We start from the raw sequence: 26,989 nt of genomic DNA, 5'->3' as shown, positions 1-26,989 counted from the left end.
CAATATTTTTTAAACCGGACGGACCTGGATTTTTTATAATTGTAAATAAATTAATTCATTGGACACCTAAAAGAATATTCGCGTGTTAAATATAAAAATCAATATACAGTGAAGTTGACAAGTTGTAAGGTGTATTTCAATTTTTTTCTACTTAGAGCTCTCGCAATTCACTTAACTTCCGAATTCAAATTCAAAATTTCACCAGAAAAATCATTTTGCCGAAAATTCAAATTATACCACTGAATTTAGTTTTTCATCCTCTTTTCAAATGAAAAATCCATTTTAAAAAAATTTAATGTACAGGGTGTTGTTTTGGGGTCGGAATATTTTTCCAATATTTTTTAATCCGGATCTGGATTTTTTACAATTGTAAATCAATTAATTTATTGTACACCTTAAATGATATTTGCGTGCCAAATATAAAATAAATATACAGTGTGGTTAAAAAGTTATGAACCAAATACGAAAATGGAAAAATAGATAAAACACCCAGTATCTTTCTTATTAATGGAGTAAGATACATTAGGTATGGTATTTTTGAGACCGCCTAAGTGTCCTCTTTCTACAGTTAACGTATGTTACTTTCCCAATGAAACACCCTGCATAGGAACGGATTTTGTAAATAGGTTTAGTTTAAGGTAGGGTTTGTAAAAGAAAACTTGTATAAATAAATTAATAAAGTCGTATATAAATACTAATCGCTCGTTTTATTGTTACAATATTATTTGACGTTTCGATTTCCACTTTGTCCTCAAAATACAAATTTCTGAAGTACAAATCGAGACGTCACAATAAACGTATTTTAAACTAAAATTGTGGTTAAGTTCTTAAATAAAATTCGAATTAAATTCAAATATTAACGTAACCGTAGATGACTTACTTCCATCATCTCTGGATCATTACTGTTTTCAATAATTTCCAAAAGAGTTCTGGGACAGGTTATTCCAGAAATATCACAATTATTATTCAGCTTTTCTGGGTTACTAATACTTCTAAATTCATTTCTTATATTCTCTTCAATTAATTCTAATTTCTTGTATCGTTCATTTTCCCAAGCTTGGGCTCTTCGTTCTTCGGCTTTTTTATTGCGCCAAACTAAAATATTAAAATATACACTTGCGAGCAAAAAAATCGACCCACTCGAAGAATTGTAGTTGTGGGTGAAAAAATTAATTAGAATATTAAATAGCCTATTTTAAAAAAGCTAGCCAAACCTAATAAGTTAATATAAAAATCTCCTTATAAAGATCTTTTTTAGTCCAGGAACCGAAGCTTTTCACCTCGTAATTTTTACAGAATGGGTCGATTTGCTTGAAAATTTGAGAATAAGTAGTGGATAGTCCAAGGATCAAAATCTATATGATGCCGAAAGGCGCTTTTACCATGGGGGTGGTTGCCACCCCATATCGAGGGTGGAATTTATTATATTTTGACCACAAAAGTTGATAAAAATATTCATTCTAAGCAAAAAATGTTCTATACATTTTTTTAAGAAAATTAATAGTTTTCGATTTATTCGCTATCGAAAGTGAGTTTTATATCGAAAAAATCAACGTTTTTCGATAATACTCATTTAGGATTCACTCAATTTTTGCCGTAGAAAAAATTTTTTCAAACCAAGTTCTTGGGAAATAAATAACCTACAATTTCATATTTAAACATTTTTTCGTATCTCTGATGCTAATCTTTTTATTCTGAAGAAAATGGCATTTTTTACAAAACTACAAAAATTCGTTATTCGCTTTTAAATCCAGTTTTTTAAAAACTAATCATTCTAAGCCAGTCAAACTTCTAGCATATATTAATCATACATAAATAAAGAAGAATGAATAAGGCCAATGACTAAAAACATCGCTAACTAACATTATTATGCTTCCAATTGGATTTCTCCTTTTTTTTCAAAAAAATATATTGATTTTTTAACCGTAACTTTTTAATTTTCTATCTTAGAAAGATTAGTAGCAAACAAAAATATTGTAGGTTTTTACAAGATTTATAAGTATATTAATATTAAATCTTTTTAAAATCCTCAGTCGCAAAAAGAGGTGACTTTGAAAGGGTTGGTAAAGGTGGGTTTTGCATGTTATCACAATTTATAATTGTCAATAGCTCACCCAATTTTTGCAAACCAGGTCCTTGAGAATTAAATATGCTACAATTTCATATTTAAACATTTTTTCGTATCTCTGATGCTAATCTTTTTGTTCTGAAGAAAAGACCATTTTTTTTCCAAACTACAAAAATTCGTTATTCGCTTTTAACTCCGTTTTTTTTAAACTAATCATTCTAAGCCGATCAAACTTCTAGAACCTATTAATAATACATAAGTAAAGAAGACCAAATAATGTCAATCACCAATTTTAATTAGGGTGGTGATTACAAGGTTGCTTCCGATCACTTTTTCGCTGAAAAAAAATAGGGACTGACATTCTTTTCATTATAAGTCACTTAATTTTTGAGCTAGAGACTTTTTTTATTTCTAGAGATAGATATTTTTAAATACTTTAAATTAGTTTGAACAAGTTATCCGCGAAAAATGCATAGTTTTCCCGTCTTTTGATTTTGAAACTACAATATTTAGCATTTGACGAAGAAGAGCTAACATATAATAAAGCGTAGCTCGATTACTATTGGTCTTAAAGAAAATTAAAAAAAAAACGGTTTTGTTTATTTGTTTTGAAAGGTACATTTTTTTTTAAGTAAAGTTGTTTTGATAAAACGAAAACTTTTGGAGTTATTAGCAGAAAACTGATTAAAAGCATTGATTTTTTCGATACAAAACTAACACTTTCGATAGCGAATAAATCGAAAACTGTTAATTTTATCAAAAAAATGTATAGAACATTTTTTGCTTAGAATGAATGTTTTTATCAACTTTTGCTGTAAAAAAATAATAAAAAATTTCAACCCCCGGGATGGGGTGGCAACCACTCCCATGGTAAAAGCGCCTTTCGGCATCATATAGATTTTGATCCTTGGACTATCCACTATTTACTCCCAAATTTTCAAGCAAATCGATCCATTCTGTAAAAATTGCGAGGTTTTGTTCTATTTTAAGCTTCATTACTTAAACTATTTGTTCAAGTGCCATCTCCGCGATGAAGGTCGGCAATCATCATAGTTATTCGGACTTAAGGGCAGCTGCTCTGAAAAGTTCATTTGATTTACATCCGTACCATTCTCTCAGGTTGAGCAGCCATGATATTCTACGTCTCCCTAGGCTTCTTTTTCCTTGGATCTTTCCCTGCATAATCAATTGGAGCAAGTTGTATCTCTCTCCACGTGTAATATAGAGATAATATTCCAATTTTCTAGTTTTGATTGTATTTAAGACGTCCATTTCATGTTTCTCACAACCTTTTTGTTTGCGACGTTTTCTGTCCATGATATCTTAAAAATTCTTCTATACATCCACAACTCGAATGATTCCATTTTTTTCATTCATCCGCAATCAATGTCCAAGCTTCCATCCCATAAAACAAGGCCGAAAAAACGTAGCATCTAGCCAACCTAACTCTTAGCTCTAACTTCAAATCTCTTGTGCAGAACACTCTTCCCATTTTGTTAAAATTTGCTCCAGCCTTTTCTATTCTAATCTTAATCTCCTGGCAGTAATCATTTGTAGAGTTGATAATTGTTTCAAGAAGTATATATTGGTCTATTCCTTCGACATCATTTGTGGAGTTGATCATTGTTCCAAGATATCAACTGTGTACAGGGTTATTCACTATATTTTGACCCCCCTGTAAACTGCTTCATTTAATTTACAGAATTAGAAAAAAATGTTAAATACGAAAGTTATTCGATTTTTAAATTATGATTTTTTGACATATATATCATACTAGTGACGTCATCCATCTGAGCGTGATGACGTAATCGACTATTTTTTAATGAGAATAGGGATCGTGTGCTAGCTCATTTGAAAGGTTATTCAATTCTCTATTCAGTAATATAAACATTAAGATAATTATTCATACAGGGTGTCCAAAATTTTTTTTTAATTAAATTAATTGACACAAAAAAAAGAATGTATGTAATTTATTTAATTCAAAATACATTCTACTGCTGTCATCATCATCATCATGGCTTAGTCACTACTGGCGGAGTGTTTGCCGCCCTATTGGGCTCTCTGATTCATTTATTGCGGAGAATCAGTCCGCTGTTGTCTTTTATTATTATAGCAGCGTGTGTGACTTGGCCCTGTCTACAATTTTCCTCCATTATTTCCGGACCTTATAGCGCTCCTTCCAATTGTAGATTCTCAGCTTCTTTATGTCTCCTAAGACTTGATCTCTCCATCTTGTTTTGGGTCTTCCCTTTGGTCTCTTTGTTGTTGGTCTCCAGTCAGTTATTCGCTTTAGCGTAGAGTCTTGGTTAGCTCTTTCTGTGTGTCCCAGCCACCTGAGCCTTTGCGCCTTCACGAACTTGATTATGTCTTCACCCTGGGTGACTTATACACTGGTACACTTATCCTCACCGGTCCCATTATTCGTCGAATTATCTTTCTCTCTAAAATTTCTAACCTCATTTCATCTTTTTGTGTTAGGCACAACGTCTCTGCACCATATTTGATCACTGGACTGATTTCAGTCTTGTAAATTTTTAATTTGGTTGTCTTACTAATGTGCTTTTCTTTCAAGAATTTTTGGTAGTTCCAGCAGGTTTTATTACCCAGTAGGATGCGTTCATTTATTTCATCCGTTCTATCATTTCTGCCATTCACCATCACCCCCAAGTATTTGAAACGGTATACTCTTTCAAATGTATATGCACAAAGCTTAATTTCTTTCTCGCTGTTCGTATTCTCTCTTGAGCACTTGAGGTATTTCGTTTTGCTTTGGTTTATTACTAGCCCTCTCTTCTTTGCTTCTTTATCTAGTATTAATAGTGTGACCAACTAGCCCGAAAAATCCGGGACATGGCCCGAATTACGAAGTCGTGTCCCGGCGTCCCGGACAAGACTTCCGGGCCATCCGAATTTTCAACGTTTTGGTAAATACTAATTTTTTTTCTTCTACAGTACTACAGCCCAAAATGAGCCTTCGCCTCCTTTATTTCTTGCCTCCACCCTTGTTTGTCTGTGGCTGCTCTCCATACACGGACTCATAAAAGTGCTTGTGCGTCGCTGTTTACTGTGTCTTCCCAGCGCTTTCTTAACTTTCCAACCGGTCTTTTTCCCAGCATTCTAGTGTTCAGTGATCTTTGTAATACTAATACCACATCAAAAATTTCCTTTTTTGAGAACGATTTCCGGATTGGGAATCGAAATGTCAAAAACTAAGAAAAATGTAGTTATCATTACAATCAATTGTCGCTTAATCCCAACAAAAATATCATTGTCAACATAAAAATGTTAAATAAGCAATAAAACGATGATATTAAACAACGGCGTAACCAGGATCACCCTAAGGGGGGGGGGGTGGTTACAACTACTGGAAGGTCTATGGTGGGTATGGTGTTAGGCGTATAAAGCTCAAAGTACATCCCAATGGGGGGGGGTTATAACCCCCAAATCCCCTCCCTGGTTACGCCTATGATATTAAAGTTCTATATTTAAAAAAAATGGCCTGATTTTCATTGAAAAATCCCGGATTTCATGTATTTTTTTCTGCTTTGTCTCGAGTTCGACTGAATTGGAGTTGGTCACACTAAGTATTAATATTATATTCTGCATGGTTTTTAAATCTCTAGTAACCAGTGCAATATCGTCTGCATACGCTATCAGTTGGGCTGAAGATTCGATAATAGTTCCCCTAATTTTGGCTGCTCTTACTGCCCCCTCTATGGCAATGTTAAATAATGTTGTTGACAGAGAGCCTCCCTTGACACCTACCTCCATTTGTACTTCGTCTGACGGGCCTTCCCTTGTTAAGATTCGTGCCTTGGATTCCTTCATCGTCATTATCGTGAGACTTAGTAGTTTTTCTTGAATGCATAGTTGATTCATATAATTAATTAGCTCCTCCCTTATGACACTGTCGAAGGCTTGCTTGTAGTCAATAAACAGTATATGTAGATTTATTCCGTGCTCGTAACTTTTTTCGACGATTTGCGTTACAATGTGTATTGCATCTATTGTTGACTTACCTTCTCTGAATCCATGTTGGTATTCACCTATTTTTGTTCTCGTTTCTTTTTCTATTCTTTGTCTGATCAAATTAGTTAATATTTTGTACATTGTATTTAATAGCGTGATTCCCCTGTAGTTAGTGCATTTCGTCTTGTCGCCTTTTTTAGGGATTGGTGTTACCAGACCGCAATTCCAGCTGTTCGGCATGCGTTCTTCTTCCCATATTCGTTCTATCAGCTTGTGGATTCTGTGAGCTAGTTCCTCTCCCCCTTTCTTGAAGAACTCATTTATAATGTCGTCTGGTCCTGCTGCTTTCCTTCTTTAATCTGTTTATGGTCGACAATACTTCGCAGTATGAGGGAGGCTCTGATTGCTCTTCATTCCTATTTTCTGTTTGTTCTTCATTTTCTGCATTTTCAGCATCGTCTTTTTTTTTTGAACAATTCTCTATAGTGTGTTTCCCATTCTATTTTTCAATATTTGCCGGTATCTTTTTCTTATTCTGTGCTTTTATGTGTTTATATAGTCTTGCATTATCGTTACTATTAGCTTCGAGTTCCAGCAGTAAGTCTTCAATCCATTTCTTCTTTTTAGTTCTGCAACATTTGTCTGACTCATTCTTCTTCTCTTTATAGTGTAGGAGATCTTCTTGTTTCCCTGTGGCCAACCACCTGTGTCTTGCTTTGTCCTTGTTTTTACTAGCTTGCTCGCATTCTTCATCGTACCAATCCTTTCTTTTATTGTCATCCATTAGTCCTACCGTCTCCTTTGCTGTTGTTAAGATACCATCTTTTATGTCTTCCCATGTTTCATGTATGTTCGATGGTTTTAGGACTAGTAGTTTTTCTTCCAACTTAGTGCAGGATTTTCTGTTTGCATTATCTGTATTCAGTTTTGACCGATCCCACCTCTTTCTTTTCTTTCTGTCGTTTTTGTCTTCAAGTATCTTCAATTTCATGTCGCCTATCACCAAAATGTGATCCGAATCAGCATTGGCTCCCCTGTAAGACCTTACATTCTGTACAATTGTTCCCATTTTTTTATTTGGTTTCCGTCTGTTGTTCCAGGTATTAGCCACGTTACTTTGTGCTCTTTTTTGTGCATGAATTGGGTGCTAATAATAAAAGTCTTGGTTGCTGCTGCTAGATTACATATTCTCCTGCCATTGTTATTCGTATTTTGATAGACGTTTCTTTTCCTGCGATTTCTCTGTTCGTGCCTTCTTTCCCTATCTTTGCGTTGAAGTCTCCTAACAGGATTAGTATGTCGTTCTTTGGTATTTCTTCGTACAATTCTTCAAGTTTCTCATAGAATTCATTCTTTTCTTCTTCGGGAGCATTCTCTGTAGGGGCATATATATTAACAAATGTTAAATTTGTTTGTTTATTTTTCATTCTTATATATGATATTCTTCCATCAACCGCTTTAAAGTTAATAATCTTGTCTGTTACGCTATTAATAACTAGAAAGGCGGTTCCATTGCGACCCTGTTGTCACATACTGCTGCCAGAAAACAGAAATAAATGTTTATTGAACAAATAAACATTACTTTTCACTTAAATTCAATGTTCAAGCTGCCACCCATTTGTCTCTTAGCAGTTTTAACATTGAATTTAAGCAAAAAGCAATGCTTATTAAATAAATTTTGTGCAATAAGCTTTTATTTCTGTTTTCTAACAGCAGTAGAAGATATTTTGAAATAAATAAATTACAGACATTCTTCTTTTTGTGTCAATTAATTTTATGCCAAAAATTCTTTGGACACCCTGAACAAATAATTATTTTATGTTTATATTACTGAATAGATAATTCAATAACCTTTCGAATGAGGTATCACACGACCCCTGTTCTCATTTAAAAAACTAGTCGATTACGTCATCACGCCCAGATGGATGATGTCACTAGTGTGATATATATATATAAATGTCAAAAAACCATAATTTAAAAATCGAATAACTTTTGTATTTTATATTTTTTTTAATGCTGTAAATAAAGCAGTTTACAGGGGGTCAAAATATAGTGAATAACCCTGTACATGCATAATGTCTTATCTGACATTTTTCTCATTTTTCGTTTTTCCCGGCATTGGAACCTAACCACTCAAATATATTATTGCAATGTAGTAACAAAAATAATAAATCATTAAATTTGGCGCTAATTTTAACTCTTTCATTAGGTCCTAAGTACCAAGCAACAAGCATTCGGTCCTAACTGCCATGAAGAAGAGTCTATGCCATGTAGAAAATTGCAAAGCCAGACCGCAAACTAAAATAGTATTTACTCTCTCCTGAAAAGTTATCCAAAATCATATAGGACATTATGCAGGTACACAGTCGATATGTATATTGGTCTACTCGTTCGACATTGGTTCCGTTTATGAGCAGATTCTCGTTATTTCTTTAAATTTTAGATATTCTCATACATTTTGTCTTCTTAATGTTCACTGTTAGACCGTATTATTGACCATACACCGCTATTCTGTTCATCAGTCTCTGAAGATTTTCAATATTTAAGGCTAAGATGACAGCGTCATCTGCATATATCGCCGCCGCCTACGAAAAGTATAACTCCGAAAAATGCCGTTAAGAGTAGAACTTTCAATGAACGCCGCGAAAAATATTATTTTTGATTATATGATTGTGAAAATTATAATCCCTAATAAAGTGTTAGCGAAAAAATTTATTTTTTGAGAAGTATCAGCAAAAAACATCATTTCTGTTTGTGGGTCCACGAAAATTTATATTTACTAAAAAGTTGTCAGAAATAATTGTTTTCGTCGGCAGAAACAGAAAGAGAAAGGGAAATAATTGTTTCCGTCGGCATCTATTATGAACTAAATCTTTTCGTTATAAATATTTTGGGAGTTGTAATCTTCGCGGACACACATATAAAAAATAATTGTATCGCCAACACTTATCAAAGAGTTATTATTTTCAGTGGAAATGTATTAGGAATCACACTAATCATAGGTACCAGCGATATAATGTTGTTAATTGGAACTTCATCTACCTTTATTCCAGCTGTTTCACCCTCAAGGGAATTGACGAAAATAAGTACCCCCTATCCTGACCCAAGCGTAATTTCAATTTCCTCTGACAGTCGTTCGTTAAGACGTACTTTTGCTCGCCACTTATAGTATTAATTATATATGATCCTGAGGTCATTGTAGTCTATTTTTTTTTATAATTATATTCATTAACAAATTCGGCTAACTTCGATCTCAATTATTCATAAGTAGCAAAATATGCTCCAGAAGTCAAACAATTAGCAATGCACGTCATAGATTTAATGACATCATAACCCACCGGTACAAACTTAACGGCAAACAAATTCAACAAATTTTTCCTCATATATTAGTTTTTTACACCTCCGTCAAGTTTGGAAGGACAGCGTTGTTGCCAAATAAAAAGCACATATTTATTTACCAGAGCTGCTACAGCCTACACTGTTTCTCTTTGTCTTTAAGAGTGTGAAACAAAGATAACTATCTCTAGTATCTTTACTATAAGTGTCAAACTGACATTGTCCGATATACGATGTTTGTTTGTTTATTTTTTTCTTCTTCTTTTATGGCCTTTGTGAGCTGTGCCCATTTAGCCACCAACGTTTTTTAAAATTAACGCCAATTAAACCTACCATACAACAAGACCAATCAAGGATAGAGCAGGGAAAGTGAAGTTGGTGAAAAATAAACTGTTGTTAAAATACAGGGTGTCCAGAAACTCTACCGAGAAACGAAGACAGGAGATTCCTCACATAATTTTAAGACAATTTAACCAAATTCACCTTGTCCGAAAATGCTTGCTAAGTAGGGTGGAACGAAAAAGGTCAAGAAAATAAAAGAAAAGAAAAATTCTTGTGGCTATCGTGTAAAAGTTGTGTCAGGTGATGAATACAATTGGTGCGAGAGCATTTTGAAATAAAAAAATATCTTGAGGTTCCATATTGGATTTGAAAAATGAAAAAACAAAAAAAATATTTTTGTCGAAAAAATCAATTGGCTCTGATCAAATTTCAATAATCGTGTTTTACCAACTAAGAGTGACATTCTAAAGTGCTTTCTCTTTATTCGTAATGAACTAAAGTTGACAAATAATAATAAAGATCCATCTATCGCCGACGTCTTGGATGCCGTTGAAACGAAAGTAGAACAAATATGAATAAAAGCTTCTATTCCAACATTATCGCATAAGTGCATTCAAGATATGATTAAAAATATTTATACAGAGTATCAAAATCTTAACCGATAGGTACACAAAAACTCAGCAAGCATCTGATTCATAAATAGAAAAGATTTGCCAGTTTCGAAAGGAGTGTAAAAAGTTATTGAATATCGCGGCTTGTGTGTGTACTTGTGATAAAATCAAGAAAGTACCAAAATGAGCGAATTTTTCTTCAAGATCAACGATCCTGTCGAAAAATGGCAATTGGACCAGTGGATACTGCAGCATCTGCAGCAATAAGGAAGAAAATGGAAAGAACCATGAAGGCAAAGGCAAGTTCTCAAAAATATAATACTGACGAAATTATTGTTCTTAAAGTATGTACCGTTGATTCCTCCAATCCTTTCATAAGTAGCAGCTTGTCTGACTCAAATTCTTCTGATGCAGATGATCATGAAGAAGAATTCATTGCTCCTTTTTCAACAGTTCATGTCCAACCATCTACGTCACAAATACTGCGGCAATTCACTTCAATGGCTAGTATGCTTATTTCATTGCAATGAGCTACCTCTACGTCATTTAATTCAACAGTTAGATGGACGCATCAGTGGTCCACTTGGTTTTTCAGGGCCAATAGGGAAACAACCTAGCAATATTATTAGAAACAACAGACCTTACGCCCGGTTTCATAATCAACTTAAAGTGAACATTAACTAAAGTTCACTTTAAAGTTGACATTTACCCATATGAATTGCATTGATAAAAAATTTAAAGTCCACTTTAACTAATTATGAAACCGAGCGTTAGTACCGATCAGAAGTACTTGTACCAAATCAGTCAAGCAGTTGCTGCGGGAAAATGTCGTAATGATTTGAGCCTTAAAAAACCTGGTAAAATATCACACGCAAGGTGGTTGACAGTTGATAATCGGTTGCTTCGATTGTATGTTGGAACTGAATGTCCCAGCCCCCAATTAATTATGTTAGTAAGTTTTATCCAAAAAGTGTATGCACCAGTTTGGTTTTATATAAAACTGTATCCTAGCTGTTCTGATTGTTCAAAACATTTATGGCGAATGATCCATTATTCACGATATCTACCAGTTGACCAAAGAAAAATTGTCGATGCCGTTATCCAAAGGAATGCTTATTTTGCCCACTCCGAAAATATATTATTCGGTATGATGAAAGATGAACGAAAACATATACGGGAGCTAGGACTACGCAGAGTGCCGAAAGCTAGAGAAAGTCAGAAAGAAAAAAAGATCCGGAGATTCAAAATACCAACATTTAATTTTAGTGCTGCAGATTGTAATGACTTAATTTCTATTTCTGGATTCAAAGGTATGGCTCCTCCTTTGCTAAAACATATTTCCAATGAAGATGTAAGGAATATGATTGATTCTGGAAATTACAACAACATAGAGGTCTTAAACTGCCCTTGTGACACAAAATCCGTGGAACGAACTGTTAAGTTAGTAACTGAAGCATCAGCTGCTGTTTGGACCAGAATCAAGGGATGGCTTGATTCGTTCAAGGTTGCAGTCTAGAAATATTATGCCGTTTTTAACACAAAATCAGACTACCAATCTTAAAATATATATTGTATCATAAAACAATTATTTAGATTCAAAGAACTGATAAAAAAATAAATTTTTAAAATTTTATTTTTTTTTTGTAATTCCCAAAAATTTAAATTTAATATGGAACCTGAAGATAGGGTCCAATACAAAAAAGGTTTCTTACAGTTTTATTATACACCAAAACACAACTTTTTCGCACTAGCCCCATAAAAAATATTAACTTCGAATTTTTCGTTCCACCCTATTGCTAAGGGATCTAGATCTCTTTGAAATGGCGCATTGAAATTAGTTTTTCTTAAAAAACTCCAGAACGCTTCTAGTTAGAAAAACTAAAATTGGTACGCATATTTATCTTTCAGAGATACCGGCTTAAAACAAGAGTACCTTTTAGTACTAGAATATATCATAATTTAATAATCATGTGTTAAAAATGCTTAGAAGTTAAAGAGAAAAAAGTTATACGATAAAATAACTGCTGCCCTACCCAAAACGGACGCCTATGACCGGTATTAGAAATTCGCAATTGATGGAAATGATCTATCCCTAAAAGATAAATAAGCTTACCAGTTTTCGTTTTTCTAAATAGAAGCGTTCTGGAGATATTTACGAAAAATTAATTCCATGACGCGATCTGCAAAGAGCTCGAGCTTCATTAGGAAGGATTTTCGGACTAGGTAAATTGTCTGTAGAATCTCCAGTCTTCGTTTGTCGGGAGAGTTTCTGGACACCCTGTATAAACCAAATAAATGAAAGATAATTTGAAAACAATAAGTTGACATTATATTTAACTACAACATTATGACAGACGTCAGTTACCATTTACCATCTGACCAAATATAATAATGACGTCATATAAATTCGTCACTACATCTAGCCAATAAAATGCTCGTTGTAATAGGGCTTTTCATTCACAGTCATTTATTTCGAGCTTCTGCCATATGTCGTATAATCCGTGTATATTAATATTATACACAGATTATACAACAGATGACATAAGCTCGAAACAAATGACAATCGATGAAAAGTCCTATAGGAATGGCATGTAAAAAAATCTGATTATTCCTTATATATTTTTTCAAGTTTAGAATATGGTAACAATTAGAAAATTACCTTATTGTTTCATTTCTAGTTTATACCTATAGAACATCACATACTTGTTTAACACTTACCACATTTAACTTCAGACTTATCCAAATACCTGAAAGGATAACTTCTAACAACGAACACATCGATCCGTCCAATGGGGCCTCCACCAGGACGAACACTGTGAATTGGCACTGAAAACGGACCTGGAAATCGCTGATATCCTAATTTCACGTCCCACTTAGTCCTTCGTGTACAATTAAAGCATATTTTCAAGAATGTTAAATCCGTAACCTTAAACGAACATACCAGCTATCATTATTTGCTACGAGGTTTGTCTTTTTAGTTTTGCATATAGCCGCTTAGAGGGCGTCACCAATAAAACCTTCTGACACAAATGTAACCTCAATCTTTTGTTGACATAAATCTAGAGATTCATTGCGAAAAAACAAGTCGTGTAAATACAGTGAATTTTTGAAATTAGCAAGTTGGTCGAAAAATCAATCTTGCTAGAAAAAACATTTTCTAGTAGGGGAAATTGAGGCAAAATGGTCCCTTTAACTTCTTTTTAGGCTACACATAACAAAAAACGAAATATTTAAGCACAGTTTAATTAGACAAGAAGTTGCGTAATAACAGAACATATTTCTTTGAAAATTTTTTATTTAAGTATAGAGTTAAAAGTAAAATAACATTATTTTTAAAGAGCCCTAAAGGGACCATTTTACACCATGGTTAGGGTAAAATGAACCCATCCATGAGGTAAAATGGCCCCTACAGTTCTTTTGTAAAGGAAACGTAATTTCTACATTTTTATTTACAAAAATCGCAAATATACAATTTCTGCTTTCCAGTTACACCCGCACACAATAAATGACACCATTTATTGCACAAACTGCACTTGATCCAAACTTCCTTCGCCTGCGATTTACTGAATAATTCCGAGCAAAATATACAGGCAACGTCATCTTCATCATCATCAAATCTCTTATTTTCTTTGTTTTTTCCAAACACCTTTTTGCTTACAGCTTTTCTAGCTGATTGTGAAGTTAGCTTGGGTGTTTTTTTTTGCTTTCATCAAAAAATAATTTGGTGTAGAGGTGAAAACAGGCGATCCTTGCGAAGGCCTTGAACTCCTTGTCTGAGGAGGTGCCTGAGGTAGTGGAGATATATCATATGGAGTTACAAAAGTATCGTCCAGCAATGATGGAATTTCATTTTGTTTTGAAGTGCTAACTTCGGAAATTGGGATTGAATTACCAACTACGGAGCTTGTAACGTCAATTTTATGATTTGAAGCAACAACTTCCGGATTTGAAGCTGCAGTGACTAAAGTTTCATTGTCCGATAATTCCTACGGACTGTTTCCAAAAAGGCTGACATCATCTAAAGATTTTCCACTAGCTTCTCACTCCTCTGAATCGAATTTTTCTTTTCTTTATAGATAAAACCCTTACAAGAGAAGAAGTATCCCTTTGTGGAGAAGGAGTTCTTTGTTCGTCGATGGGATCAACGGTTTCATTTTCCACTAGAGGTCGATCAGTCGTATACGATGGTTTAAATTTCCAATCTGGGAATATGTTCGGATTAAAAGGGTAAATGCCTGTTTTCTCGAATCCACTGAGTCCGTTGTTAAGTGTGGCAGCTCGTCGGTACGATTTTCCAAACAAGCTAGCTATGTTATACAGAGTTATGACCTTTCCAGGGTTTGCTTTAAGCCATAAAATAATTTCCTCATTAAAATACGTCATTAGAGGTGAAAATACTGCTACATCCAATGGCTGCATCTCGTGCGTGCAATGTGGAGGAAACGACAGCATTATAATGCATTTTCTCTGCAGTATTCTATAGCTTCGACAGATTTGTGGCTTGAATGACCATCAAGCAATAATAGAACCCTATTTTCAACTGAGCACTGTGTATGCTGTTGAAAATGCTTTAAGAACAGAATAAAGGTGTCAGATTTCATGTATCCAGATTCGTTGTAAAGAGAAAGTGTTCCAAGTGGGGCACCTAGAAATAATAATTCATTCCTTCGTTTGCGTGGGAATATTATTGCTGGAGGGATGAATTGACCTGCAGCATTTACACAGAGAACAACGGTGACATTTTGTCCTCTTTCAGCGCATGTTAGGAAACCAACCTGTTTCCGTCCTTTATGTGCTAAAATTTTGGGTAACTTGTTAGGAACCGTTTGGATGCCACACTCATCCATATTATATATCCTCATAGGGTTAAAGTTATTTTTATTTTGTATTTCATCTAAAAGAGAAAAAAACTTAGCGACTACCTCTTTATTAAAGCCTCTCGCCCTGGCAGCTGAGGTAGCCTCAGGAGTTCTAAAAGAAATCTCTGGGTATCTCTTTAGAAAATCTCTAAACCAAGCCGTTCCAGCTGACTTTTTGTTTTTAGAAAACCTGTGTTTAATACCATTCCTCTCCGCAAGTGAGTACGCCATTTCACAAATGTTTTTCTTCGTCATACCATATAGTCGGTCTTCCATATCTAAAAGATACTCCTTTAAGGAAGTCTCCAATTTTTCGGGCAATGTTGTAGTGAATCGACCAAGTATTTTCGAATAACCTGTTGCCTAAAAGAAAGTAACGATAATTTTCTGACATCTCCTTTATAAATAAACTAGTCTACTTTTAGTTCACTTACTAATACATTTTGATTTTTGGTCCTTCTTTTTAAAGTACTTAAAGGCAGATTATAAATCCTAGCAGCTCTTTTAAAAGGCATACCGTTAGAAATATTTTCCAAGGCAAGTTTCATTGAATTTGAATCCCATTGTTGTCTTGTCGTCTTCCGAACATAAGTTCTAACCATTATTTCTGTAAAGATAATATAACTACATTTGATTGTTATAAAAAATATTTCTGTATAGCTCAAAACTTTATTTGGTAGGCCAAGCAAGGGTAAAATGGTCCCCGGGGTCATTTTGCCTCAACATGGAGGGACCATTTTACCTCAAAATCTGATCAAATATAAAAACTAATTTACATGAGTGACTTCTGATAATTAGAGAAATTGTAACATATCTGATATAAACAAAAAGGATAACTTTTTAAACTCCATTAAAAAAAATTCTACTTACTTTAATTAAAACGCCTAAAAACACAATTTCTGCGACCACGAAATTAACAATATCACGTGTTTTTATAGGTTATATTAAAACTAGCTTAATATGCTTCGCACATCTTCACAGCTTCGTACATAGGTGACGCTAGTAGTACTGAATATAATAAAGAAAGATAAACGATGGTTTTATGAAAATTATGAGAAATATGTTAGGGGACCATTTTACCCAGGGGGACCATTTTATCCGATTTTCCCCTAATATTCTTTTACAATTTTCGGAGAGGATTATCCCAACAGCAATGTTTCGCTGAAATGATATCTGTGTTTGGGAATGAAGCATCACAACAGTCAACTATTTCCCGCTAGTATTTCGAACTTCAACGTGGTCGCTCCAGTCTCAGCGACGAATTAAAGCTAGGTCCTCCCAAAACAGCAGTCACACAGCAAAACATTGATGCGGTTCGTCAGCTAATTAAGGATGAGCGCCGTGTAACATACCGGAAGATGGAAACATATTTGGGCATTTCAAAGACCTCGATCCATAAGATCCTATATGAAAAACTGGGTGTTACGAAGTTGGTGTTCCGTTGGATCAGAAGAGCAAAAAACGGTTCGGGTCAATTTGTGTCGAAAAACATTGGAACGGTTCAATAAAGGAAGCTCAAACAACGTTTTTAGTATTGTAAGTTGCGATGAATGTTGGATTTACTCATACGAACCGGAAAATAAACAACAATCCGCTGTGTGGGTGTTTTACGATGAGGAAAAATTAACAAAAGTGATCCGTTCTGGAAATGTGTCAAAGAAAATGGTCGCAACTTTTGCGTCAAAATCTGGTCATGTGGCAACAATTGCTTTAAAAGATCGAAGAACGGTTACTTCTGATTGGTATGTAACCGTTTGTTTACCAGAAGTTATCGCGAAACTCCGACAAAGTAACACAAAACGGCGGATCATCCTACATCAGAACAATGCAAGTGCTCACACTGCCCAAAAGACTGTTCCGTGGTGTGGTGGTTGAGTTGCGTGTAATAACGTTATTGTCCACGGAAACAATTAAATGAAATTAAAATAAATGTAAAAACAACAAACTGTCTGTCAATAATATATTTAACAATAAAACACTGAAAACGTTTGTTTTCTATACTCCACAAAATTTATTATAAACAAATAGCAGTAAACAACGGCTATAACGAACAAACAGTTAACAAAATTTTAAACCAAAAACTCCATAAGAAAGCACTGAAATTAGTGTATCCACCACCACAGAAAGAACCCAGTACCTTCTGCTCTCTCACATATACTGGCAAGATAACAACAAAAATAGCCAAATACATAAAAAAGAAAGGAATAACACCAGCTTTCAGAACTAACAACAACTTAAGCAAATATATTAAGAACAATAAAAGCCGAAAGAGAAAGCAACTACAGAGTGGTGTGTACAAACTAACTTGTGGTGACTGTCCGAAAACGTACATCGGTCAAACTGGCAGAACTTTTGACAAACGGATAGCAGAACACAAAAGGGCATTCAACAATAGAAAAACAGACACTTCTACATAAGCACTTCACCTTCTAGATCATAATCATTCTTTCAATGAAGAGTTTCAAATTCTACATATTCAAAATAAAGGCCTTAAGCTATCTTTTTTAGAATCTATGGAAATTAATAAACTGAAAAATACAAATATAATTCTGAATGACCAACTCGAGACAAACAGCTCCCCACTCCTCAACCTCTACAGTTGAAGACTTAAAAAGGCAAACACATTGTAAACTATATCACTTGAGAAAGGCACTCCGCCGAAACAGCTGTAGTCACTTAGTTATAATAAATTTTGTGGAGTATAGAAAACAAACGTTTTCAGTGTTTTATTGTTAGATAAAATGAACTTCCATCAAGTAACGGTCGAATCCATCAATAATATATTTATTTCAATCGGTAAAAAGAACCTGAAAATGTCTGGAAAGAGGATTTGTTATTTTAGCGAGGGTGTGATCGCACGGGGTGCCCACTGTGACTCCACTGAACCAGACCACAAACACTAATCTGTCATTATGTGGTTCTACCATATGGCCAGACAGGCGACAATTTATTAGATCTGGTGTTTTAAAAACTGAAAGGCATTTTACCTGAATAGGGATATATGTCATTTCTTAAAACTTAACAGGCCCTTCTATGCATATGATTTGTATATTAAATGTGAATTTTAAATGGGACGTCTTATTTAATTTTGAAATAGTTATTAAAAATTAAAATTAGCAAAATAGTAATTGAAGCGTGTCGCCAAAACACAACAGAGTTTTTGGAGCTTCAAAACATCGAATTGTTAAACCATCCACCGTATAGCCCCGACCTAAGTCCCAACGACTTCTTCACATTCCTAAAAATCAAAAATTCAATGCGCGGGCAGCGATTCCAGTCGCCAGAAGAAGCCATTGATGCCTCCAGGTAAACCAGGTGTCAACTGAATACTGAAATAACTGTTTTACCAAAAAAATGGATTGGAACGTATGCAAAAGTGTGTCGATCTTGGTGGGATATATTGAAAAGCAATACAGCAATCCAGAGGCGTAGCTAGCGCCGTATTAATTATACGGGGCCTCAGTGCAGTATGTAGAAACAAAATTCCATTTAAAAAAAATGAACAAAATATTCTAAAATTATTTCACTATTAAAACGCTTTGAAACAAAGTATATTGTTTGTATATTGACATTTTCGTGTACTGGATTCTTTATCTATATATAAATTATATTTATCTATTTTCTATTCTCTACCGCTCGCCGCAATTCCATCAACAAAGCTTTTTTGTTTTCAAGCTACCTTTCATTGTCCATTCACTGTTGCGTTGGCTGTGTCTGAGACATTGTATAATGTATAATGCCAAATTGCAGTTTTTGTGTATTGTTTGGGTATATTTTCGTGTAATCTGTTCTTTATCTATCAATTGTATTTATGTACCTACACTACTTGCTGCCGTTAGAACAGAGCTTCTTTGTTTAGGCTCATTTTCAATGTCCATTTACCCTTGGCTTGAAAAAACTGAATCTGTTTTCAAACAACGAGTCTCAACAATTCAAATCTATTTTTCGACTTTGATTTATTAGAGTTTATTAGTTTTATTATTATTATCTATATTTGGGTGTTATACGCAGAACTTATTAGTTCCTAAGGTTGTACATATTATGTAATTTACAATTTATTTAAATTTTGCCATAGGTTGTTTTGTTTTATTTCATTATCTTTTATTTTGTAATAATATATATACAATAGCACTAAAGGCCTTAGACCCGTGGCTTGGAAAGTTTGGTCTTTCTTCATTTTCACTTTTCTTTATGTACTGAGATCTTCTGTGGCTTGATATGTGATTTTCCTCTATTCCTTTCTGTTATTCATTGTTCTTCTCTGGTCTTCTATAGCCCCATTCTTATATCTTCCATATATTTTTCGACCTCTTGCTTCCATCTATTTTTCGGCCTTCCTTTTCTCTTTTTTGAAGGTATAGTGTAGTTTGGTACCCCCTTTCGGAGTCCTCGTGTTCGGCATCCTTCCTAAGTGACCTCGCCATCTAAGTCTGTGCCTTTATCACTCCTATTATATTAGGTTGATTGTATAATTCCTTGAACTCATTATTTGATATTTTTATCCATAAACCGTCCCTTATTATGCCTCCATATATCTTCCTCAGGGTTTTCCTTTCCCAGATCTCCAACAAATTTTGTTCATTTTTTGTCATTGTCCATGTCTTACTGCTGTATGTTACTCCTGGTTATATAATTGTTTTGTATAACTGTGTTTTTGTCTTTCTTGATAAAAACTTGCTATTCAATATTCCATTATGCGCATGTACACCTCTATTGCCTGCCATTATCTACCTTGTATTTCTTCTTTAATGTTCGGTTTACGTGATATTATTGCTCCTAGGTATATAAATCTTTCTACCATTTCGAATTCGTATGATGTTCCTTAGTTCTACTTTAAACTTTTTTCCATTCCTGAAATGACTATCTGTCCACGCCATACATTTTGTTTTAGTTTCATTTATGTACAGTCCCATTTTATTTTCTGCTTTTACTATTTTCTGTACTATCACTTGTAGCTCTTTTTTCCCTTGCCTGCAACACCACACCATCTGCAAATGCCAAAACTCGGTGGCTTTTTTATATAGGAGTCCTTCTCTATTGATTTTCGCTTTTCGCATTTTTTTTCTATTAGTAATAAGTTGAAAAGTACCTAATGATACCAAAAGATCACCCTTCCTTAATCTTTGTAATAATGTTGACGATTTATGTAATTTCAGTAAACTGTATTTATTATTGATTTTTTCCGACTCCTTGTAAGCTTTGTCCCTAAAATTATAAAATGTTCAGTGACAATAAAGCATATTTCTATTCTATTCTATACAAGCGTTTTTACTTCTTTTTGGCCCCGCGACAAACTTTGATATGAGGCCCCCGTGGGGCTAGCTACGCCACTGATCAATACAGTACTCTAAGTCTATATATATTTTGTCTTTATGGCTATATGAAAAACTAAAAAGACAACCCTCGTAACAGCATTTTAATATTTGATCTCTTACGTCCAAAGGGTGGCATCCATCACAGTTCATCAATTCAGTTCCGCAGGTAATCAATTTAGTACCGATTTTGATCTTTCCAGCAAAAATTTGGTAATTTAAATGTTCATCAATGGCAGTTCTTACTCCATACCAACCATCAGTAAGTTCTAGTTCATGTGAATTAAACCCTACCTAAAAAAGTTAATGTTATTGTATTTTAATTGTCGTCGACAATAAGTACATGGAAACCCAAATTCCAATAACAACGATTATTATGACAGCTGCAGAAAAGACTGATAAATTGCATGAGTAAGTTAAAGAATAAGGGCCAAAAGAGTGCTCATAAAAAAATTTAAGGCACTCGGGGGAGTGCCGACAGAAGTAAAAACTTCTTGCGAAGCAAGCGCTTTCGTGTACACACCTTATCCCTCCTCCAACCATTATAACTTCGGTCGAACTTATATGCAATTCAACTTATTGTATATACATTACTAATATCTCGCTGTAGCGATGACGGTCGCGAGTTGAATGCTTTTTCCCCATCCAAAAAGAAGTGCTACACCGTTTTATAATATAAAATAAAATAAAGGGTGTTTCATTAAAAAAAAAACATAAGTTTGGTCTACCACTAAGTTATCGAACACCCTGTAACATTTTAACTAATTTTGTAATGTGAAGCTTAAAGTTGGCTACAATTTTTTTTATTAAGTTTTATTGCTATCTATTACTATAGCGGATCTACTGAGCTTTATCAAACTAATCAGTCACCCTGTATACGCGTTGCGTGTGTCCTATACTATTTATATATACATACACATTACGTACAGAATTTATTTCGGCAAAGCGATGACGGTAGCGAATTCAAAGAAGTTTTTACTTCAAAAATACTTTAAACACTAATCAGTTGTAATGATTGGAATATGGATAGTGTGGCCCCTCATGTGCTCGTTTCGCAAGTGTCTTCGTTACATACTATATCCCTCCTCCAACCATTATAACTTCGGTCGAACTTATACGCAATTCAACCTATAGTATATAAACTACTAATATCTCGCCATCGGGATGACGGTCGCGAATTCAATGTTTTTTCCCCATCCAAAAAGTGCACAACGTCTCTAAAGAAGTTTTCACTTCAAAAACTCTGAAAGAAACTTATAACAAAGGCAGGGGCAGCAAAAACTTAATACAGAGTGGGCCAAAGAAAACAGTCCACCTCGATATTTGGCAGTATTTATTAGATTTTAAGGAAATAACGAAACAGGTCAATTTTTGAACCAAGAGGGACACATTTTTACGGTACATAAATTTGTCATTTGTCAAGCCCCTCCCTTCCACTTCCCCGCTCCTTATTTTTAAATAGGGAATAGAGGTCGTGTGCTAGCTCATTTGAAAGGTTATTCAATTCGCTATTCAGTAATATTACCATTGACACAATTATTTATACAGGGTGTCCAAGAAAAATTATTTTTAACTAAATTAATTGACACAAAAAGAAGAATGTATGTAATTTATTTAACTCAAAATACATTATACTGCTGAGAGAAAACAGAAAAAATCTTTATTTGATAAATAAACATTGTTTGTTGCTTAAATACTTTTCAAAAACTTATAGTGATAGAGATTGTGATTTGCAGGATAATATTTTAGATTCTGGTGACATCAACTTATCACAATTTATCATATCTCAATTTGTCATTTCTATTTCGTCTATATATGAAAAACTTTCCATTTTGGATAGCAACAAGGGGCCAGGTCCAGATGGTCCTTCTTTTCTTAAACACTTAAGCTTTTTACTTTCGAGACCTCTTTTTCACATTTTTAACCTGTCATTAAAGACCGGGATGTTCCCAGACTACTGGAAAACTAGCTTTATTACCCCAATACTAAAATCTGGAGATAAGTCTCAAGTGAACAATTATCGTCCGATTAGCATTCTGAGTTGTATTCCCAAAGTTTTTGAGAGTCTTGTTTGTGACTATTTGTCAGCAAGTTTAAAATGCTGTTTTATCGACCAGCAATTTGGATTTCTCTCTAGCCGCTCCACTGAACTTAATTTATTGTCATTTACCGACTTCCTTGTGGAATCTCTTGAAGGTGGCTTCCAGGTTCATGCTGTATACACAGACTTTACAAAGGCGTTTGACCGGGTAAATCACAAGATTTTAATCAATAAGTTGAGAGGTCTGGGTATCCAGGGTGAACTTTTAGAATGGTTGTTATCCTACCTATCTGAAAGAATACAAATAGTGCGTGTTCAGGGTTTTCAATCGTTTGAAATTAAGGTACCTTCAGGAGTGCCACAAGGGTCACACCTTGGACCCCTTCTATTCAATATCTATGTTAATGATATTGCCTCCTGTTTCCACTTTGCTTTTTTCCTAATGTTTGCTGACGATTTAAAATTATATTTGAAAATCAAGAATGATGGTGACTGTCAAAAATTACAATCTGACTTGGATTGGTTGAGCTATTGGTGTGATAACAACGGAATGGAACTTAATGTTAAAAAGTGTCACTTAATGGTTTTTGGTCGAAATAGAACTCCTGCAAATCATATCTATACTATTAAGGATTGTCCTTTAGACTCTGTATCTCAGATAAAAGACCTAGGTGTTGTGCTCGATTCCAGCTTATCTTACATCCCCCATATCTCATCTATTGTCTCAAAATCACTTCAACTTTTAGGGTTTATCAAACGTTGTGCAAAAGACTTTCTAAATATCCCATCCATAAAAGTATTGTATTGTTCACTTGTGAGACCTCACCTAGATTACTGTTCATGTGTTTGGTCTCCACACTATAACACCCATATTCTAGCTATTGAGAGAGTTCAGCACAAGTTCTTAAGATTTGTTGCATTTAAACAAAATCAGAGGGTTGATGAAATTAACTATTCTAATATAGAAAAGTCACTCAACATAACCTCTCTCCAAATCCGACGCATGCATAAGGATCTCACAATGTTTTATAATATACTACACTCCAATAATTTTAGTCCTCAACTATTGGAGAAAATTAGCCTCCATGTTCCCAGTAGACAAACGAGGCTAAATCAACCTTTTTACATTAGACCGCATCGCACTAACTACGGACACAACTCCTTCATGTCCAGAACACCTAGATTTTTTTTTTTATTTACAATTTGCTTCAACCACAAGGGTTATTAGCAATGAACTGTATTTACATCAAATTACAAAATTTAGGTATATTAAATTTGGTTAATGAGTCCTATAGTACGTAAAAAATTAAGAGTCTTGCATGAATTACTTTCACTTAAACAATCTTTAATTGTAGTTGGTAACTGTTGATGTTGCCGTTCTATAACGTAGAGGGGACAGTCTATTATTATATGTTGCACTGTTAGTTCACTATCACACACATAACACATCGGAGGGGCTTCCTTCTTTAATAAAAAGTCGTGGGTGATCTTCGTATGACCAAGTCGCAATCTGGACATGAGCACTTGGTCTCTTCTCTTTGTAGGATGTTTCGACGGTGATATACTTTGTTTGATTGTTCTTAATGTAGAGTTTGATTCGTTCCAGTTTGTTTGCCATTTTGTCATGATCTTGTTTTTAAAATATTGCTTTAGATCAGTATGAACGCAAGTAGTTATGATGTCTGTTAAGGGATTCTCACTCGCATTTTTTGCTAATGTGTCAGCTTTATCATTTCCACTTATCTCGCAATGTGATGGTACCCAGAGGAACTGAACTAATCTTTGATTTTGTTGGCATATCAAGAGTTCCGCCTTAATTAAGAGGAGGATAGGATGTTTGGGGTATACCCGCCTCAAGGCCGTTAATGCACTTAGGGAATCGCTAATGGTTATTGAGAATTTGATGTCATGTGTGTTAACAAACTTTAATGACTGGAGGATAGCAAAGAGTTCAGCTGAGAATATGGAGGTTTGGGGAGGGAGCTGGTAGGAACTGTTATAGTTATCTGTTGTGAAAGCCGCTCCTACTCCATTTGCAGATCTGGATGCATCGGTATAAATATGGATGTGATCATTAAAACCATTTAATATCTCTAATAATCTCTGATTGAAGATTTTTGCTGGTGTGTCACCTTTCTTGAATGCAGATAGGTTTGTATTACAAGCAGGAAGAGCAATTGTCCATGGTAATATGTGTTGGCTGACTTTAAAAGTATTGTAAGTGTGTGGAATTATTGTGTCTAAGCTCTGTAACGTTGCTCTCACTCGATGATAAAACGGAGGATCCAATCTTTTCCCACAATTAAATGTCGATGGAAATCTATCTGTAAATGTGTTTTTATAAACAGGTACATGTGGGTTAGTTGATACTCTTAAGGCATACATGAGGCTAAGGTATTCTCTCCTGAGTTGAAGGGATGGTTCGCCTGATTCAACATACATACACTCAACTGAGCTTGTGTAGTGTGCTCCCAGTGCAATTATAATTGCTGAATTATGAACTGTGTCTAGCACTTTCAATAGTGAACCTTTGGCTGAGTTGTAGGCAACAGCAGCATAATCTAGTTTTGAACGAATTAGGGTTTTGTATACAGTCATAAGAGTTTGGAAATCGGCACCCCATTGTTTATGAGAGATACTTTTCATTAAGTTAAGGCCGTTTTGAACTGACAGACGGAGAGAGTGGATGTGGTCTTGCCAAGATAGTCGGCTATCCAGTTTTACTCCCAAGAAGTTGATCGATTCTGAATACTTTATTGGTAAATTTTTTAGGAAGAGTTTCGGTGGATTTACTTGTTTCTTTGGAGTTTTACTGAAGATCATTGCTTTCGTTTTAGTGGGTGAAAATTCTAGGCCAGTGGTATTCGACCAATTCTCTAGTTTGTAAATGGCTTGCTGTATATGGGTCGTCATTGTTGATATATTTTTACCACGACAGAATATAACAAGATCATCAGCAAATAGACGGGCTTTGACTAATGGGCTAAGTGACTTAGCGATGTCATTGATGGCAATATGGAAAAGTGCAACACTAAGAGTAGACCCTTGAGGAATACCGTTTAATTGGATTTTAGAGTCTGAAAGAAAGTTGTCTATTCGAACTTTGAAGTTTCGCCTATATAAAAAATTATTAATAAACTTGATAATATTTCCTTTAATCGACCAACTTGACAGGATTCTTATGATATCTGATCTCCAGATTGTATCATATGCACGCGTTATATCAAAAAATACAGCCAGACATTCTTGACCACATCCAAATGACTCATGAATTACAGATTCAATATCCACTATGTTGTCTAATGTAGATCTGGACTTTCTAAATCCACTTTGTATAGGGCTAAGTAGCTGTCGATCTTCTAGGTACCACATTAGTCGGTTGCTTGCCATTTTTTCAAGTACTTTGCACATATTAGATGTTAGGGAGATTGGTCGGTAAGACTCTGGGTCCGATTTATTCTTGCCCTGTTTAAGAACTGGTACAATAATGGAATCGTACCAATCAATGGGGAAAACATTATTTGTCCAAATGAAATTATAAAGATCCAAAAGATATTGTTTTCCTTCCGTTGGCATAGCTTTTAAAAATGTCGTAGGGATGTTGTCAGGCCCTGGGCTAGTGTCTTTAACTTTGTTTAAAGTTTCTAACAGTTCATCCATCGTAAATATGGCATTTAGAGGTAAATTATTGTGGTCATCAAGATTTATACATGCATTATTAAATTTATTTTTATGGGCTAGGAAACTTGTAGATAGATTTTCGTCACTGCTATGTTGTTGGTATACGTTTGCTAGTACGGAGGCTATTTCTTGCTTAGTTGAATAAATATGGTTATGATGTTCTAGGTAATGAATGGTGTTAAATGATTTTTTCCCGTACATTCTGCTTATCATTTGCCAAACCTCAGAAGTCGGGGTAGATGAATTTAAAGATGATACATAATTTTTCCAGGCTTCTCTCTTACTCTTCTTTAAGGTGTATCTACAATACGCCCTTAATCTTTTGAATTCTAGCTGGTTATTTAAAGTTGGGTGCCTTCTTAATTTATAAAACGCCTTTTTTGACTCTTTAATTGCTGCTTCGCAGTGGGAATTCCACCACGGGACTGGAGCACGTTTTTTTGGAAATTTTGAATAACCTATGGACTCGTGAGCTATTGACGTTAAAAACTGTACGAGATGGAGTACTTTGGAGTTAATATCAATGTCTGTATCAAAGGGCTGAACCAACTGAGAAATTTTTTGTGAAATTAAAGAGGAATATAGAGACCAATCTGCATTTTTCAGACACCATTTATTGGATGGAATTGATGAGGAGATATGGTTATTGTTCGTAATTAGGATAGGAAAATGATCGCTTCCATGCAAATGGGATGTCACATCCCACGACAGAGTTGGTTGTAAGACAGGGTCACAGAGGGATAAATCTATTGGGGATCCATTGCCGGTGGAAATATTGAACCTTGTGATTCTTCCATCGTTAAGGATATTCATATTAGAATCTGTAACAA

At 34.7% G+C, this 26,989-nt stretch overlaps 1 protein-coding gene across 1 annotated transcript in view; it reads right to left on the bottom strand.

The window, feature by feature from the left end:
* LOC126892359 (breast cancer type 2 susceptibility protein-like) overlaps window positions 1-26,989 on the bottom strand; it is a 130,111-nt gene that overhangs the window by 42,212 nt on the left and 60,910 nt on the right. The window contains exons 6-8 of the mRNA XM_050661877.1: window positions 20,561-20,731; window positions 12,985-13,192; window positions 881-1,095 (exon numbers count right to left, since the gene is read on the bottom strand). Coding sequence (XP_050517834.1) covers window positions 881-1,095; window positions 12,985-13,192; window positions 20,561-20,731 — 594 coding nt within the window. The remainder of the gene's footprint in view (window positions 1-880; window positions 1,096-12,984; window positions 13,193-20,560; window positions 20,732-26,989) is intronic.

This window comes from Diabrotica virgifera, chromosome 9, assembly GCF_917563875.1.
Source record: "Diabrotica virgifera virgifera chromosome 9, PGI_DIABVI_V3a".
In the NCBI taxonomy this organism is placed as follows: domain Eukaryota; kingdom Metazoa; phylum Arthropoda; class Insecta; order Coleoptera; family Chrysomelidae; genus Diabrotica; species Diabrotica virgifera.
Note: the sequence above shows the minus strand (reverse complement) of the source record. Positions and strands in the feature narration are given on the sequence as shown.